This window comes from Delphinapterus leucas, chromosome 15, assembly GCF_059928025.1.
Source record: "Delphinapterus leucas isolate spDelLeu-1000000601 "Yukka" chromosome 15, BTC_Dleu_Yukka2, whole genome shotgun sequence".
In the NCBI taxonomy this organism is placed as follows: domain Eukaryota; kingdom Metazoa; phylum Chordata; class Mammalia; order Artiodactyla; family Monodontidae; genus Delphinapterus; species Delphinapterus leucas.
Genome location: NC_143143.1, coordinates 87,882,059 through 87,900,259, shown reverse-complemented (window position 1 = coordinate 87,900,259; position 18,201 = coordinate 87,882,059). Strand labels below are relative to the sequence as shown.

The 18,201-nt window shown below is 64.3% G+C and overlaps 1 protein-coding gene across 1 annotated transcript; it reads left to right on the top strand.

Moving 5' to 3' along the window:
• The first annotated feature begins 482 nt into the window (after positions 1-482).
• CHRNA4 (cholinergic receptor nicotinic alpha 4 subunit) lies at positions 483-13,197 on the top strand. The gene is made up of 6 exons (XM_022597597.3): positions 483-567; positions 2,051-2,202; positions 5,460-5,504; positions 5,591-5,700; positions 8,901-10,242; positions 12,959-13,197. Exons 1-6 carry the CDS (start codon positions 483-485, stop codon positions 13,082-13,084), a joined length of 1,860 nt encoding a protein of 619 aa, XP_022453305.2. The 3' UTR covers positions 13,085-13,197.
• Positions 13,198-18,201: the final 5,004 nt, after the last annotated feature.

Sequence of the window (18,201 nt, the reverse complement as noted above, 5' to 3'; positions counted from 1 at the left end):
GGAGGGGGTCAGTGTCTCGTGGTCCGCGAACCAGACCGCGCAGGGATTCCCCAGACGCACGCAGTGACTACCGGGCCCCCACTCGTGGCTCGGGCACGTCCCCAGCCGCAGGAGGTCGAAGGAAACTTTGGCCCTGCGCGGGCAGAGCGCAGCCTCCGCGCCCCCTCTCGGCTCGCGGTCCGTTCCCCCTCCTTCCCCCTCCGATCCTCGCCCTCCTTCCAGGTCCCTCCTCTCTCTCCCCCCCTCCTCCTCGCCGGCTGGAGGCGGGCAGGTCCGGGCGGGGCCGCGCCGCTGAGACCACAGCCCCGCGCTCCCGGCGCGGTAGCCGCCGCCGCGCCCCGCGGCAGAAGCGGCCGAAGCAGGCCCGGCGGACGGAGCTGCCCGCGCGGCGCGGGGGACATGAAGTTGGGCTCGCGCGGAGCTCGGAGCAGGGGCGCGGCGGGGCCGGGAGCCGCCCGCATCTAGAGCCCGCTCGGTGCGCCATGGAGCTCGGGGGCCCGGGGGCGCCGCCGCCGCAGCTGCTGCCGCCGCTGCTGCTGCTGCTGCTGGGGGCCGCCCTCTTGCCTGGTAAGTTTCGGGGCGCTAGAAGGACCCCCTTTCGCCCGGTTCAGGGCGGCCTCGGACCTCCGGAACTAGAGAAAGGGAGGCTCCTGGCTGTGGTCCCAAGCCGCGGGGGTGCGCAACGGGGCAGCCGCGGAGGCTACCCCCACCCCACCCCCCTCCAGACGCAAAAGGCTGTCCTGCGGCGAGGGCTGAGCCAGGCAGGGTTTGGGTGGGTGAGGGGGAATGCTGTTTCAAGAGCTGGACCCAGAAGCTCCAACTTGGATGGAGAGAGGCGCGGTCCATCTCCCCCCTCCCCCACCCCCAGTTATCCATTGTGCCAAATTTCCTTGCAGACTGCATGGTGCCTGCCCACCTCCCCCCTGCACCGGGGTTTAGGGAATCAGAGGGGTGGCCTCTGCCCTTGGCAGGGCCCCACCCAAACCTCTTCTGCTTCCCCAGGCCCACTGGGACAGGGGAAGTTCTAGCCCCCCTGCTCCCCGCTCCCTGGGAAGCCACCTTGCTATTTCAGGGGTGAGTGGAGTGTAATTCTCTGGCCTCCCCAGTGAGGAGTAGGCTACACCTTACTGTCAGAGGGACCAGGCTGGGGCTCTGGGTTGGGAGTGAAGGGTCCTGGGGGTCTAGGACTGATCCCAGGGGTGCTTGTGAATGCCCTCCTAATGTCCATCCGTGACTCACAGGTGAGCAGGACCGAGCTGAGAGGAGCAGAGCGGCAGGGGTCTCCTGTCCCCCTCCTCAAACCCCCGCCCCCCCATGCAGTGGTCCCAGCGAAGTCGCCCGGGAGTGGCAGGGAAGCCCTCAGACCACAGAGTGGCTGATGGGCAGGGCTGAATGAGGGGTCCCCTCCCCAGGCTCACTCCAGACCTGATCATCGAGGGCAGGCTGTGTGTCCGTCCAAGAACACAGGGTGCCAGGTTCATTGTCGGGGTTTGCACTTAAAGTACCCCGTACACGTCAAAGTACGTTTTTTTTCTTGGGTGATTGCTTGCGGATGCCACAGCCAAAGGAAACAGGCTCTCGGTAGCTGGACCCTCACTCTCCTTTCTCCATCTCCCTTCCTGGGTCTGCCCCCGCTGCCCTCTTCCCCCTCCTGTCCTGTGGTTACCCCCACCTTGTACTTTGAGACAAGGTTCTCAGGACTCTGCTAGTGGCTAGAGATACAGTCCCTCCCTCCCACAGTCACAGCCTGACGGGGACGCTTCCAAATCAGCACTTATCATACCAGTTATCTACTTTCATGGTGAGGGGCACCATGCTAGGAAGGCTTCCCCGAGGAAGTTACAGACCCCCTTACAGACCCAGGGGGTAGGGGAGAAACTGCGGCTGGAAGTAGGGCAGCACGTGCAAAGGTCCTGAGGTAGGAGGGACGTGCTGTGGGAAGCTGGAAGAGAGCCCAGGTGCTGAGCACGGCCTGGCAGGAGGCCCAAGGGGGCATCCTGGATGGCCACCATCCCCTGCCCCTGAGCCGCGCACCTGCTGGTCCCCGCAGTGAGCAGCCACGTGGAGACCCGGGCTCACGCGGAGGAGCGGCTGCTGAAGAAGCTCTTCTCTGGCTACAACAAGTGGTCCCGGCCCGTGGCCAACATCTCGGATGTAGTTCTTGTCCACTTTGGCCTGTCTATCGCGCAGCTCATTGACGTGGTAGGTGATGAGGGGGTGGGGTGGGGGGCAGTGACCTGAAGGGAGCACCCGTGTCTGGGAGGGGCTGGCCTGGAGGTGGCCCCGGGGCTGGCGGGGGCAGGGGGGCTGGATGAGCTGGGAGGGCCGCATCGGAGCTGCACATGGACTGTGTGTGCCCCAGCCCCGCCTTAGCCCAGAACACACGCCTAAGCGAGCCGGGAGGCAAGGCAGGTTCTGTGCGACACCCCCAAGCCCTGCGCTTTCCATGTAGAAAAGCTCAAAGGGCCAGATTTGCAGCAGGGGGTCCAGGCTGTCATCTTCAGAGGCAGAGAGCAGGAAGTACCTCTGTGGGGCCAGTGGCAGAGTTTAGGGCTTTTGTGTAAGTCGTGCTACTGCGTGGGGTGAGGTGAGGCCGTGCGGCACCCTGGCAGCACCTGGACCTCCACCTGGTTCGGATGTGTTTCCCTTCCTGGTTGGGGACCAAGGCAGCTGCTGGGAGGAGGGGGTCCAGCCTCCGAGTAGCCACGGCTTTGGAGGGGCCGGGGCGTCCATTTGGGGTGGGAGCCCGTCCTGTGGCTGGGTGGTAGCTGCACAGCCTGGGGCAGGGTCCCAAGGGCCTTGGAGGGTGGGCTCTGGCCTGGCAGGGAGGGGGCCTCTGGGAGCCTGGTTTGCTGGCCACGAGGAGGTCCAAGGCCGGCTGGGTTTGGGCTGGGGTCTCCAGCCAGCTCTGGTTCCACAGAGGGAGCTGTGCAGCTGCAGGAGGCTGTAGATCTCTCCAAATGCCCACCCTACGCCCCTGCCGGGACCCCAACCCCAAGTGGGCTCCGTGAGCGGGGAGCCACCAGTTTTGGAGTCTGGAGGCCCTGGTTCCTGGCTCATGCCAGGTGTGTTGGGTGACCCTCAGGGCCCTGGTTTTCTCACCTGTGAAATGGGATGAGTGTGACAGCTCCATCTGGGGCTGAGCTGGCAACACCCAAGGGGCTCTGGGAGGTGGGAGGGGCGGTAGCCACATTCACGTGGACAGAAAGGGCCGTGCTTGGACCCCATCAGTAGAGAGACCCGGTCAGTCCCCCTGCCCTGGCCTGGGCCCTCAGGCCTCCTGGAACCAGGCCTTAAATGCTTCCCGTAAAGTACTCCTGGCTGGGGCGCAGTCAGAAGACAACTCAGGAGGGCAGGGGTCCCGACCCCCTGCATTTGCAAATGCTGTTCCCAGTGGTGGCTGTGGCTTCATGATCTGGGTCGGCTGCACCGTGGCCTGGCCCCCTAGCTGAGCTCCTGGGGCTGTCTCATCCACCCCCCTGCCACGTCGCAGCATCCGCCCCGCATCACCGCTTTTCCCCGGTTTGCCCAGGAGAGACAGCCTGTAGCACACCAGCTCCGAGACACCAGCGAGGGACCCACCCGAGGCCCCGTGGCAGCGCCAGGCAGGACAGGAGCTGCTCCCAGCTCTGCTGTCCGCAGCCACGCTGGCCAAGGGCACTCTGGCACACGCGTGTGTGCTGACAAGACGTCCTTGCCCAGGACTCTGCTGTCCGCAGCCACGCTGGCCAAGGGCACTCCTGCACACACGTGTGTGCTGACAAGATGTCCTTGCCCATCCTGGGTGCTGGTCATTTGTGGAAGGGGCCGCCTCCCTGCCCCACTGTCTGTGGGGCTCGGGTGTTTGCTGCAGGTCTGTGCCCCGGTGCAGAGTACTTGTGTGTGTGAGTTCATGCCTGCAGAGGAGGCTGGGGAATTCCTGGGCGCTTCTGGGCCCGGGCTGACGTTGCAGGCGCCGGAATGTACAGAGGGCACCTCAAACGGGTGCCTGGGGGGACAGCTGCGCTGGGGGGGCGGCTGGCACGAAGGGGAGGAGGCCAGGCCCAGCCACCTAGAAGCTTGTTCTGAGCCTGGGGGTGGGGGCTGGGGCAGAGCCTGGCAGGCTGTCCCCAGGGGGGAAGGGCAGGGACGTGGTGATGGGGGCCGCACCGCAGGGCTGCACTGCCAAGGTCGAGGTCGTTGGACGTGGTGTCCGGGCCCCACTCAAGTCACACTTATCGTCAGTGTCCTCTGGCAGCCTGTCCCAGGTGGCCCCGAGAGAGAGCAGGACCAAGGGCAGTGCCTGGGCCGCAGGAGATGTCCCCTCCTGTGAGCTGGCTGATGGGGGCTTGTCCCCTGGGGGAAGCAGGAGGGGAGGCTCCCAGGGACACCAGCCCACACCCCCAGCCCTGGGCGCTTTGCTTGCTTGACCACCCCTGGTTTCTTTGGCCTCAGCAGTTGTCCCAACGGCCTGTGTGTCCCTGGTCTGGGGCAGATGGGGGCAAAGCTTGGGCCATCAGCAAGTGGGGGGAGGCTGGTTCAGGCGCTGCTCCCCACACCCTGTGTCCCGTGTCCAGTCCCTCTTCCCCCAGGGAAAGAGCCCCTGCCTCTCTGGTCCCCATGGGCTCCCTGCTCCCTGAGGGGACCCCCCATCAGCCGCTGAGTGCCCTGCCCCAAACTTCGGGCAAGGAGCCAGCCCCCAAGCCCAGCTGCCCTCTGAGTGGGCTGGGTGTGGCCATAGTCCCTGGAGGCTGGTTCAGAGTGGGGTGTGAGGACCCCTACGTCCCTGCACGGAGCCTGGCGGTCTTCTCCAGAGGCCTCCAGCCTCTGCTGGGCCTGACTGCCCGTCTGTGAACCCGGGAGGGCTGTGAAGTTGGGGGAGGTGCAGAGGCCAGAAGGAAGCTCACAGTGTGTGTGGTCCGGCCCTTCTCACCTGGACAGGTGCCCACTCAGTGACCTGGAGAGGGGCCTGCTGGGTCTCCTGCTCCCACCTCACCTGTTTTAGCCCCTCACCTTCAGGTCCTGAGGCTCAGGCCCTGGGGGGGCAGTTTGGCCAGTGAGTGTGTTGCCCTGGTGCAGCAGGAGGGGCAGATGCCAGCTCACCTGGAGCCCATCCGCAGGGCAGCTGCCCCGCCAGCCGGGACGGAGCAATGCAGGTGGGCAGGCCCAGCACGGCTGCCTGGGAAGGGGCGCCGTCTCCCTTCCCCTCAGACCCTTCGGTCGCTGGAGGCGGGGACGGGCCCGGCCACCAGTGAAGTCAGTTGAATGTTATCCTCACTTTCCTTCTGGCCCTGAGTCCCCTCCGGGCCCGCCATCCTGGGCTTGGTTGCCTCCAGGGACAAGGCGCTCACTCCCTCCTGAGGTCCCCCACTCGCCACGTTCAGCCCTGGCCCGTCCTTTTGGGTAAAGAGACTCGGCCAGAGAGACGTGTCCTGAACCCGAGGGCATCACGACCTGCCTTCTTCTCGTTTGTGTCCTAGGATGAGAAGAACCAGATGATGACGACGAATGTGTGGGTGAAGCAGGTGAGTGGGAGGGAGCCCCCCCGCCCCCCCGCCCCTCCCTCCCCCGCCCCTCCCCCTCACCGCCCCCCCCACCCCGCTTCCCCCAGGAGTGGCATGACTATAAGCTGCGCTGGGACCCCGCTGACTACGAGAACGTGACCTCCATCCGCATCCCCTCTGAGCTCATCTGGCGGCCGGACATCGTCCTGTACAACAAGTGAGCCCGGGGTTCCTAGCCGGCAGGGTGGCAGGTGCCCGGGTCCAGCCGTGCTCCGGCCAGCAGCTCTTCCAAGGCCGGTGTGAGCAAGAGGCAGGCGGCTTGTGTGGGCTGAGGGTGGGCTCGGAAGCAGGAGGAGTGAGTAAAGGAGGATGCTGAGGCCTGGGGTGTGGGGGGCGGGCCCATGAGCGGGCAAAGTGGCAAGGAGACGGGGTCCTGGGGGCAGCAGTGGCGCCTGGGGGCTCCGTCCCTGCCCAGGCTGGGGCAGGGGCCTCGGTCACTCACGGGCCGGGAAGGGGTCTGAGCTCCTCCCAGGATGACTGCAGGCCCTGCAGCTGCTCCCCCTCAGGCTGGAGTCCTTTCCAGAGTCAGTCCCTGTCCGGGGAAAGTGGGCCCTGCACACGCAGTGGACCGCGCCTGGGAACAAAGGCTGGGAGGTGTAGGGGAGGAAGCCCCAGACTGGCCTGCCCATGCCGGCTCACTGCCCGCGCCCCCGCCCTCCTCCTGCCCCTCTGTCTGTTCTCGCAGTCTCCCCAGACCCCGCCAACCACACTCAAGCAAACAAAGCCTCTGTGTGGGCCGCGTGTCCCTGGCTCTGAAATCTGACCTCTTGGAGGATGTTTCTGTGCTGGGGGCCGGGGTGTTAGGGGCACGACTGTGGCAGACAGTGGGCTCCAGAGGGCTGGCGTCCTTGAACTTGTCCTTTCCTGGGATCCTCGAGGTGTCCCCGACCTCGGGGCAGCCTGGTGCCCTCCCGCGTCCCCGTGTCCCTGCTGTGTCATTGCCAGGCCAGCTCACCCTGAGCTGAATCCACACGGGCAGATGCAGACTCGGGCCTGGGTGGCGGTAGTTCCACAGCACTTACAGCTACAGCCAATGGAAGCATTTGGTCCCCTCTGGTCCCAGCCGTCTGCCCAGAGCCCCTGCCCTCCCCACAAGACCTCACTGCTTCCGCACAAAAGCCCTCCTGGGCCCCCAGGCTTGGGCCTGACCTACAAAATGCTGCTGTCTGATTAAGAACGACTGGGCTTCTCTTCCAGCTTAAGTGATTCCAATAATGGCCGTGGGAGAGTGGCCACACGTGGAGGAGATGGGTTTCGGGGCTGCATTAAGGGGGGGCCGCTCGGGGAATGGAAGGCGGGGCGGGCTCTCCGCTCTCCCTCTGCAAGCTGCCTGGTCTGATCCTGCGCCCTGGAGTTCTCCAGCCGCCCGGGCCCCCCGGGTCCACGCTCAGCTCCCCCAGCCCCCTGCCCCGCTGGGACCTGGCACGGAATACACCTGCTTGGCTCTTTGATCCAGAACATAGGTACCAGGGTCAGAACTCTGGCACCCAGGGGAGCATGGTCAGGACTGCTCTGGGAGCCATAGAGAGTGGGCCCGCCACCCAAGCCCCCTCCTTTTCTGGCCTCCTTCCCAAGACCCCTGGGAGGTAGCGGGATGGACCTCCTTCCAGCTTCTCTTGGGAATGGAGATCGGCACCGAGGCCCTCTCTGGGTGGGGCTGGGCGTGGGTGAGGACAGACCCCAGAGCTGGTGGCTGATGCTGGCCGGATGGCCACTGAGGAGTCCTGTTTCCAGGGGCAGCGGGTAGCTGACGGCCAGGGCCGTGTGCGCTTGAGTGAGGCCGAGTGGTCAGCACAGGCTGCTGGGCGAGGGGAAGGGTCGGGGGGTGCTTTTTTGATAGCTTTGGGGCACCCCTTCAAGGCTGGAGGGCGTGCCACCCACTGGGGGCTTCCCTGCGTCGGCCTGTCAGGCAGAGGGTCTCACGTGGATAGGCGTCTGCGGCCTGGAGCAGGGACGGGACCAGCCGGCTCGGGCTCCCCTCCTCCCACGTGCGCTGTCATGCGGTCCCGCTGTCCACACCCCTGGGCTTGCTGGGGGCACAGGAACCAGCTGTGGGGGTAGGGGCGGGACTTCGTGCAGCGGTGACAGGTAGTGACAGCGTGCCCTGGGGAAAGCTGCTCCTTCCTGGGGCTGCGCTAGGCGCCGGGTCCCACGTGCAGAGCCCTAGGCTCTCTGAGGACCTGGCCGGGGCCGATGTGCCCTCAGCACACGAGTGTGAAGACATGGGCTTGGTGACTAGCGTCCGGTGGCCCTCAGTGCTGGGGCCAGCTGTCTGGGGGGTGCCCTGGGGGGAGGAGGCGAGGTCTCCCATCAGCGTTTCAGAGCCGAAGCGGCAGGGCTGCTGGAGGGGCTGGGGGAACGGCTGCCGCCTCAACCGGCCTGTGGGCACCACGCACGGTCGGCGTGGGCAGCACAGGCCTTGTGGGGAAACAGGCCGACAGAGGGGCCTCCGAGGCCCAGGTGGCACCCACTCAGGACCCAGACTGGGGACCGGATGCTTCCAGCTGCAGAGAAGAGAGTGGCTGACTCTGGAGGCAAGAAGGGTTCTTCAGGGGGGCCGTGAGCAGGTGTCCCTGTGTCCCCACAGCTGGCTGCCTCACCTCTCGCGGTGTCAGTGTGCCCCCCATCCCACCATGGGTGTCTTTGGTGGAGAAAACTGAGGTGGACGTCACTGTCTGGGAGGTACAGGGCCAGGGCTGCAGGCTGGGCACTCTGCCCGCGAGGAGAAGGGCTGGGACAGCAGCCCCTCGCTCGTTGCCTGTACCAGTCTGTGGACAGGGCATCCCAAGGCCGAGGGAGAGGCAGGAGGGCTGAGGGCCTGGGATGTGATGCTGGGGTCCACATCCTGCCCGGGGTGGGCCCAGACTGGTCTTTGCCTCGTTGGGCCTTGGAGTCCTCACCTGTGCAGGAAGTGGGGTCCTGCCTCTAAGTTTAGGGGGGTGGGGTCAATGGGGAGAAAACACCAGTCTGGAGCATGAGAAGGTGGCCGGACAGGTCCGACTTCTGCACAGCTCTGGGGTGACCGCAGGGGACGAGCTGCTCTGCGTGCTACCCAGGGGCCACTTGTGTGCCTGGGGCCCCTGATGTGGCGTGGACGGCCTTTCCGGCCCCCAAATAATCACGGTCATCAAGCTTGGGCGTCAGGCGCGGTGTGGGCCGCTGAGAAGGTCTCCACGGAGCATCGCCCCCAGGGTAGGGGCGGTGACAGCGAGGCGGGCAGGGGAGCAACGAGCCCAGGGCCGCCCCGTCCTGGGCGAGGCCACTGCGAAGTGGGGGCGCGTATGGCGGGCGGGGGGAAGACAGCTTCCGGGCCGCGGGTGCCGGGCACCTCACCCACCCCCTCTGTCTCCCACCCAGTGCGGACGGGGACTTTGCCGTCACCCACCTGACCAAGGCCCACCTCTTTCACGACGGGCGGGTGCAGTGGACACCCCCGGCCATCTACAAGAGCTCCTGCAGCATCGACGTCACCTTCTTCCCCTTCGACCAGCAGAACTGCACCATGAAGTTCGGGTCCTGGACCTACGACAAGGCCAAGATTGACCTGGTGAGCATGCACAGCCACGTGGACCAGCTGGGCTTCTGGGAGAGCGGCGAGTGGGTCATCGTGGACGCCGTGGGCACCTACAACACGCGCAAGTACGAGTGCTGCGCGGAGGTGTACCCGGATATCACGTATGCCTTCGTCATCCGGCGCCTGCCGCTCTTCTACACCGTCAACCTCATCGCGCCCTGCCTGCTCGTCTCCTGCCTCGCGGTGCTCGTCTTCTACCTGCCTTCCGAGTGCGGCGAGAAGGTCACGCTGTGCGTCTCCGTGCTGCTCTCGCTCACCGTCTTCCTGCTGCTCATCACCGAGATCACCCCATCCACCTCGCTGGTCATCCCGTTGATCGGCGAGTACCTGCTCTTCACCATGACCTTCGTCACACTCTCCATCACCATCACCGTCTTCGTGCTCAACGTGCACCACCGCTCCCCGCGCACGCACACCATGCCCGCCTGGGTCCGCCGCATCTTCCTGGACGTCGTGCCGCGTCTGCTCTTCATGAAGCGGCCGTCCGCGGTCAAGGACAACTGCCGGCGGCTCGTCGGGTCCGTGCACGAGGCGGCCGGAGCCCCGCGCTTCTGGCCGGAGCCCCGGGGGGAGCCCGAGCTCAGGAGTAGGGGCCCCGCCCCGTCCCCGACCCCATCCTGTGGCCCGGACCGGCCGGCCTGCACGTCGCCCTCGGACCAGGTCTCTGCTCTGCGGCCCTCAGAGGCCGAGAAGGCCGGCCCATGCCCCTCGCCCGGGCCCTGCCGCCCACCCACTGGCACCCGGGCCCCAGGGCTCGCCAAGGCCCGGTCCCTGAGCGTCCAGCACGTGTCCGGCCCCAGTGAAGTGGCAGAGGGCGGCGTGAGGTGCCGGTCCCAGAGCATCCAGTACTGCGTGCCCCGAGAGGAGGCCGCCTCCCCAGCCGGCCGCCCGACGGACGGCTCCCCTGCCTCGCTGGCCACGGCCCCCTCGGCCGAGCTTCCGCCCCCAGACCAGGCCTCCCCCTGCAAATGTAAGTGCAGGACGGAGGCGGAGGCACCAAGTGCCGCGCTCAAGGCCCCCGGCACCGGCGCGCCACCCCAGCCCCTGTCGCCAGCTCTGGCGCGGGCGGTTGAGGGAGTCCAGTACATTGCAGACCACCTGAAGGCGGAAGACATGGACTTCTCGGTAAGTCCCCGCCACGGCCGTGCCGGACGGGCCCCGCTGCCCTGTCCACTCTGAAGGAGGGGGTGGCCGGTGAAAGACCCAGAAACCAGGTCCCAGAGCCGGCTGCTCAGCTTGGAGGCCCCCCACCCCCACCCCGCCGTCTGCTCCCTCTGCCCCAAGCCTCCGAGACCAGTGGGGGTCCCTGCGGTGACTGAGTGGCTGGCAGAGAGCAGAGTGCATCTCGGGCACCCCCTTGGGGCTTCAGGGCGCAGGGAGCCTGCAGGCGGGGGTGGGGCTGCCAGCACCATCTGTACCTGGTGAGCGCCTCCCCCGATCTTGAGCGCCCCCCACCCCGCCAAGGGCTCCCGGAGAAGGACTAGTGGGGCGGTCTGGGCCCTGGGGTTGGGGTGAGAGGGGCTGAGAGGAGACAGGAGGGGGCTGAGTGGCCTCAGCGGCCAGGCGGGGTGAAAGGAGAATTCAGGCCCGGGACACAGCCCTGCCTCTCTGGTCGGCGTCCCTGTGCCCAGCTGGGGAGAGGGCGCCCGGGGTCTGGGTGGGCAGGGAGGGTGCTCAGACATGGCTGAGACTCAGGGCCCCGTGGAGTTGGTGGGGGGTGGCAGTGGGGCTGCTCCCCGAGGCTCAGGCTCCACTGGCCACGTCGTGGGTGCCTGTGAGGGTGGGTCCAGGCTGGTGGCTGAGCCCCAGTTCAGGGCATGGGCAGAGACAGGCGGGTAGGGGGAGGGCACTGGTCAGTCAGCCTGGTCATTACCGGTTGCTCAACCTGGGCATCGGTTATGCTAGGTTGACCTCGCCCCGCATTAGCTTCTTCTTGCCCGTGACATGGACCCTGGGTGCGGGCGTGACACTGCTGTCCCCTCCCTGGACCTGGGGGCGGGTGTGACACTGCCATTCCCTCCAGGAACCTCCTGGTCCCTTTGCTTCCTTGGGAATGGCCCGTGATCGTTTCCCAGACATGCGTGATCCCTGGGGACCGTCTGTCCCGTGGCTGAGCCCCGCCTCCAGCAGTGAGCCGGTCTCCCTGTACCGGCTGGTCATCCCCCTGAATCCCAAGGGGCTGTGAGGCCACCTGGGGGTTTCTGGAAGGTTCCATCTTGCAGCCAGCTCTTGAGACGAGAGGACCTCTGGCTCTGGTGAGGGCTTGAGGGCCTGCTGAGCAGAGACTGACGCCTTTGAAGTGTCACCAGGATCTCGGAGGCCCAGCGGTCCTCAGCGCAGGGCCGGCCCCTCGTCCCCAGACCCCTCCACCAGCATCGCGGGCCTGGCTGTGGCGACCTGGTTCTGGTTCTGGGTGTCATCCCCGGGCTCTGGGGAGCAAAGCGACTTCACAGGAACCAGCCTGGGATCCGGGCTGGGGCAGCTTTGTCTGCGAGCCTTTCATCCTGGGAGGAGGGGCGGTTTGAAAGGCAGCGCAGAGGCCGCGCGCCGCGGGGCTGCTTCCTGGAACAGAGGGTCCTGGTGCTCCCTCGCTTATAGTGACCCCGTTTGCTCTGGTTTCCTGAGAATAAACTTTGGCTTAAAACTATCAGGACGCCTCTGATTACTTTAAAAATCAGAGCACGAAACAGCAGTGAGAAGTCTTCTTTCCCTCGACGGCCCCCAAACGGGGTGTGACGAGCCTGCCCTTGCCCAGGCCCATCAGACCCACTGGCGCCTGGCTGGCCTGAGCCTGGGGGCCGCATCCTTTCTGGTCACTCAAGGGCTGACAGCTGCCCACCCAGGACCCGCCTGTGGCCTCCCTGAGCCTTTGCCCTGGGGTCACACCCGGTGGAGGCCGGGGCCTGCTCGCCCAGCGTGGACGTGTAACCACGGCCCATCCTGCACCGCCCTGGGCCTCAGGGTCCCACCTGCAGACGGGACGGTGCAGTCACCTTCCTTGTCGAGTCCAAGGGAGCAACCGCAGGTGATGCACTCAGCGTGTGCCCCCACTTCAAACCCGGGGTCCCCCGCTTGCCCTTGCATGGAGCCCTCTGCCCCGGCAGCTGCACGGCTCAGAGGCAACACAGGGCTGTGCCCTCCTTCACGTGTGACCCTCACCCTCAAGCGGCTTTAGGGACAGAGCCGAGAGAGCCCCTGACCCATGAGGGGCTCGAGCCACATGGGCAGCCGGCCGTGAGTGCCACCCCCGGGGCAGGGGGCGGGAGTGAAGGGCAGTTGGGACTCAGCTGTCACTCCTGGGACGCCGTCCACCGTGGAGCCTGCCCTGGGCTTTTTGTTGGAGGCCAGGCCCCGTTGCTCAGGCTGCTCCTGGCTCTTGCCCTGCACAGCCAAGAGGCTGTGGGTGCCCCCTCCCTGTGCCTCACTTGCCCACCTGCAAATGGGGGTGTACTGGCTGGTCCCCACGGTGCCGCCAGCTTTAGCAAACCCAGAGCACGTTGCACTGTGACACAGTGCGGACCCTGGCATTCCTCCAGAGGCATCACGACCTTCTTGGAGCTCAGGCAGGTGAAGTCAGGTGGGGCCACCATGCTGGGCCCTGTCCCCTGCAGCAGCTCTGCGGTCCAGCCCCCGTAGAGGGCACTGACCCCACAGCCCACTGCTTCTGAGCCCGGACTTGAGCTGGACAAGCCGTTTCTCTGTGGCCCCTTTCCACCCCTCACCCCAGTACAGGTGTGCCTGTGACCTTGGAGGCCAGGATAGGAACAGAGCTTCTAGAAGGTTCGCGCTGCGGTGAGGCCTGAGGGTGCGGCCAGGAGTGACCATGTGTGTCTGTCCGCAGGTGAAGGAGGACTGGAAGTGCGTGGCCATGGTCATCGACCGCATCTTCCTCTGGGTGTTCGTTCTCGTCTGCCTGCTGGGGACGGTGGGCCTCTTCCTGCCGCCTTGGCTGGCCGGCATGATCTAGGGGACTCCCTGCACTCGATGCGGTCATGCCACTCACCAGATTGCCCCCCATCATCTGTCTGCTGTGAGACGGCCTTGGAAGCTGCCTCCTGGGGACCTGCCCGGGAGGCTGGTAAACGCCTGTCTGTCTACAGGGCGGTGTATCCGGAGCATGGTGACATGATGGCCTCCCGCCAGGACGCACGTCTGACCGCTCTCGGCAAATGTCGCAGCAGCCCTGACTGTCCCAGGGCCACGCCCCGTGGCCACGCTCAGCCCCTCTCAGCCCCCAAAGCCCCTCGTCCCTGTGGGATCCCCGAGGCCCAGGCACTGAGCCAGGCCTGGCTGCCTCTCCCACCCGGGCCTGGGGCACCCGTGGGTCCTCAGACCTGCTCTCTCTGACCCCAGAGGCGAGTCAGCAAACATTCGAACCTCATTTGCCAGGGGAGGGTCCAAGCAGGGATTTTATTTTGGTCTGTTCTGGGTAAATTAACGAAAACCCAGATTTTGTGCCTGAGGGGCCTTGGGGATGGAGTGATGAGACGTGGTCCTGCTCGGAGGAGAATCCAGTGGCAGGTCCCCCTCGGGTGAGGGATCCTCAGCCCCAGGGAGTCCAGATGTCTGCCTTCCAGGGGTGCCGGGGGTCTCGGGCCAGCACTTCGCAGGGGCCTGTGATGCCCCCAGACCCCCGTGGGCCCTGGTACTTTGTGAGGGACCCAGAGCCACGTTCAGGACTGGGCTCCCCGACACCTCCCGTGGGTTCCCCTCTGCTCACAGCCCGGAGACCCCTCTGGGGCATAGACACAGGTAGGACTTCCCTGACACAGTAGCCATGGTGACCTGGGGGGACCCGACGACAGCTCATCTGGCCGACTTGGAGACCCTCTGGAGTGTGGTCCCCCCTGAGAAACATCGAGGGGGTGGAGGGGACCCTCCACAGGCCTCCCCCCAGCCCAGGAGCCCTACATCACACCATGCGGGGGCTGCCCTGCCTGAGGTGGGGGGGGGAGGTGCGCGGGCAATGGCCCTGGGGGCCCAGTGTCCCCCCACCCCAAGGCTAAGCACTGGGCGGCACCAACAGTGTCCCTGGAGACTCTGGGAAAACACCAGCCCTGGGGGTGGTGTCGGGGTGGGCGAATGCTGCCCCCCATCTTCTGATTCTTCCAAAGCTTCAGGCTCCAGGTGCCAAGGCGGGTCCTGGACAATGTGGCCCCTCCCCCAGGAGTGGCACCTGGGTGGGGGGCCCCCCAGGCTGAAAGAATCGCTCCCCCTTTATGGTCAAGCTCCCACCTCCCCAGACCCCATGCATGGGGGGTGTGGCTGGCAGGTTGGAGCCGGCCCCCTTGGAGCCCTGGGTCTCCCCACTCCCCAGGCTGTGCCTGGGTCCTGCACAAGGTGCTGGGGAGGATGGAGTGAATAATTTAGTGAAGTTCAGAGATGCTGCTGTAGAGGTGCAGCTGGAGGGCAACGCCAGGTCGGAGGAGGCTGGAGCCTGCAGCCCCCCCACCCCGCCGCCTGTGAGGCTCAGGACGGCCCCCTGGACATCCAGGCCCCCATCTGCCCATCTCAGATAGGCACCTGTCTCCTGGGGCCATTGGGGCACCAATCCCAGGATGCTGGGGGAGAGCCCGGGTGGGCGTTCCCCAGGACCCAGGACCCGGCAGCGGAGCGGGGGAGGGCCAGGCCCCCCGAGGACGCAGCCAGGACACAGATCTCAGATGTCAACGCCTCAATCCTCCTTACGTAAGCGGATCCAGCGCCAGATACGGGGCAGCTGTGGGGAGCCCTGGGGGTGCCCAGCTGCAGATGCTCTTTTCTGGGTCGGGAGACAGCAGGAGCCCCAGGGATGGGGATGCTTCCCCTTTCTGGTTTCCGCTTTTTCTGTTTTTTGAGACCCAAACACAAGTCAGAAAATCCGCACACAGAATACATCGCCCACATTCCCACCAAATTAACCATGACCGCTACTTTGAGGTGTTTGCCTCCAGGGTTTCTGTTTTGTTTGTTTTGATTGACATGAAATTTACCTATGACAAAATGCCTGGTCTTAAGCCCTCAGATCAGTGAGTTTTACTAGATTCGACCCCAAGGCCCCCATCCCCCAGAGCCCCCTCCAGCCCCTTCCAGCCTGTGCCCGGTGGCAGTGATGGCTCTGAATTCCTCACCAGAGGCGTTCTCTGACCTTGGTGTGCGTGGAACCCCCCGTTCTCAGCCTTTCTGTCCTGGTCTTCCACCAGGTGTGGTGCGGTCAACGCCCACCATGGCCGTGTCTCCATCCGCCATGGCCGTGTCTCCGTAAACAGTTTTGTCGTTAGTTGCTGAGTCGTGTTCTTCTGTCCAAATAAACTAAAGCAAGTCTGTGTCTCCGTCACCTGTGCTGGCCTCTGTCCGGTCATTCTGACTCAAGCCGCTGTGTGCAGGTCCCGCTGGGTGTCCTCCTTCTTTTAGTGTTGACTGTGTTTCATTTTCTGTGTCTTGTGATGTTTTGACACCTTGGGGGCCTCACACACCCGGGAGAGGGTTGTTTCAGCACCATTTGTTGAAACACTGACCCTTCTACATTAAAATGCCTAAAAACAGTTTCCTCGTATATTTTCCATGCTTTTTAATGGTTTTTGGTCCAGTATGGGTTACTCCATCACGGCTAGAAGTAGACAGCTGTAATCTTTTGAAGGGTTAAACTCCCCGCTATTTGTTGTAATTTCTGCCACACTGGGATATGGTTAGGCCGTCTCTCTGATTTTTCTGTTTGCATGTGTTCTGTCCCCCTACATACAAGAAAACTTGATCTAGTTGGCTAATCTTGAAGGTTATATGTTCAGTGGTTTCCCTCCTGGTGGCTGCTCCTAACTTAAAGAGTGTTGGTATTTTTCAAGAGCCTAACAAGATGACATGAAAACTGTCTCCATCATGCCTCCCACCTCCAAAGAAAGCAAGCACCTCGGCTGCCCTCAGGGATTCTGGAACAGCCTGGAATCTAGTCTAGGTTGCCACCGATGTGATGGTCTGGGGAGGGCTTGACGATTCTGTGAACGGCGAATGTCACTAGGGTTTTTACTTACCTGGGATTTTCCGTGTATCGGGCCTAAGTGCTGGTTACTTTCCCTTTCTGCAGAAAACGTCACCAGCCAGATTTCGAAGAGGATGCCCTGTGACGTGTGACCTGCCTTCTCAGACTTTGTGGGCCTCAGAATGTATTTTCACCCTGTTCGTTTCAGTAGTAATTCTGCTGGGCATAAAATTCGAGCCTTTCCCCTTCAACACTCTGAGGTCATTTCCCCCACCTTTTGACGTAGGGCGACTCTTGTCTTTTTGTAGAAAAGCGTTTAAAGAATTTCCCCACCATCTTTGTTTTTTTGCATCAGTGAATCTAAGGGTATGTTTTAAAAGTCGGTCCCACTTTGCCCTCTGAGACTTTCCATTTGGGATTTTAAATCCTTCTCTAATTCTCAAATCTTTAAAAAAGTACTTATTTCAACATTCTGCTCCCTCCATTGACTTCCTGTTTCTTCTTGGAGCCCCTCATGAGGATGCAACGCTTTTTCCATTTTTATCCTCCCCCGAGCCCCTGGGTGGCTTCTCTCCCCCGAATCCCACGGCCTGTCTGAAGTTGGGCCCGTAATTACTGAGCCTGCCTCACCGACTTTATTTCTCCTTTTGTTTCCCACGCCACGTTTCTTCGCACCTGTTCATTTCAGCTCCATGTTATTACTACCCGTCCTTCCCTCTTTGAAGATACTGTAATTTTAAATTAATGGACGAAAGGGGACCCGCATTCTCCTTCAACCCCCGAGACCTGCTCGGCGGTCGTGCGGCTCACATGTCGCGTTTCCCGTTAACTCATCTCCCAAACCCGGGAGCAGCGCTGCGCGTGTGAATGTGCGGGAGCACGTGTGCCCACAGGGGGAGATGCACACACGCGTGTGTGTGTGTGTGCGTGTGTGCGCACACGGGGCTGGGGGGGGAAATTGGGGAGGGACGTTTACTGTCCTGTGAGGGCTTCATGTCAGCCCTTGAGGCAGCTCAAACCATAAAGGGCCAGAGGCGATGCTACTGGACAGGGTGGTTGGCAGAGGCCAGTGCCCACTCCTGCCCATCTCACCCTTCCTGCGGGGGCGTCGCCTGCCTCCTGAGCAGGTGTTCCCCGGCTCTAGAGCCTTCTCCTCTGCCGCTTGCCAGCCGCATCCTGACAGGTGGTCTCTGGCAGCTTCCACCCCCTCCTGCTGCTGCCCCCGGCCCTCCCCGCCCGGCCTTGGAGACACGAGGGACTCAGTCCTGTGACGAGCCCAGTCTGTTTCACTGCCGCTCTGAGATGGCAGCACCCACACTCTGCCCCCGTGAACCCCACTCTCGCCAACCCACCCAGCCCCTCCCCCCACCACCTGGCTGCTCTTGGGCCCCTGGACCCCACCTCGCCCAGGGCTCAGCCCCCGCCCACCCCTTCCAAGCCATCACCTCCCCAGTCCGGCCACCTCCATGCCAGTGGGCATCCCCCCCACCTGGCCACCTGCATTCTCACCTACAGGTCGTTCGCACAGATGCCAGGTCACGGCAGCCCCTGCTCAGAACGCGGGGCTTCCAGTCGCTCTGAGGACAAAACCCAAACCCCTCCCCGCAGCCCCTGCCCTGCTCCCCGCTCCCCGGGCTGACCCCTCCCTGGCCTGTGCTCAGCTCGCTCAGTCCTCCTGCCATTTCTGGGTCAGGCGCAGCCAGGCCCAGCCCCAGGCTGCCCGGAACGTTCCACGGTCTCCTCCTCCCACTCTGTCTTGTCTCTGCCCCAGTGTCACCTCGGAGCCTTCACGGGCCCCACCCCCGGTTCGTCCTGGTGTTCAGGGAACTGCTTGGCCCCAGGGCCCACGGCTGGCTGGCGAGCCTCCCAGGTGGATGGGGAGCGGGGGGCGGGGGGGGGGGGGAACGGGCACTGCACAGACGGTGGCGTCCAGGCTGGTCACAGGGAGGGGGAGGCGTGCCGGGCAGTGACGAGGTGAGGGGCCAGCGGGTTGGGGTCCCATGAGGCCTGAGCACATGGGGGCTGAGCCAGACTTTACGACTCTAGAGGAGGGGGCGCTACTAGGGAGGCAGGGAGCCCCTGGCTAGGCCCGGGGCAGCCACGCCAGTGTTCTCCAAGCCCACCCCCAC

Bases quoted from the DNA above. Each gene is read 5' to 3' on its own strand.
- CHRNA4 (XM_022597597.3), top strand. From the start codon at position 483: ATGGAGCTCGGGGGCCCGGGGGCGCCGCCGCCGCAGCTGCTGCCGCCG. The intron at 5,505-5,590 runs GTGAGTGGGAGG...CGCTTCCCCCAG, and splicing joins CGAATGTGTGGGTGAAGCAG to GAGTGGCATGACTATAAGCT. The intron at 10,243-12,958 runs GTAAGTCCCCGC...GTCTGTCCGCAG, and splicing joins CGGAAGACATGGACTTCTCG to GTGAAGGAGGACTGGAAGTG.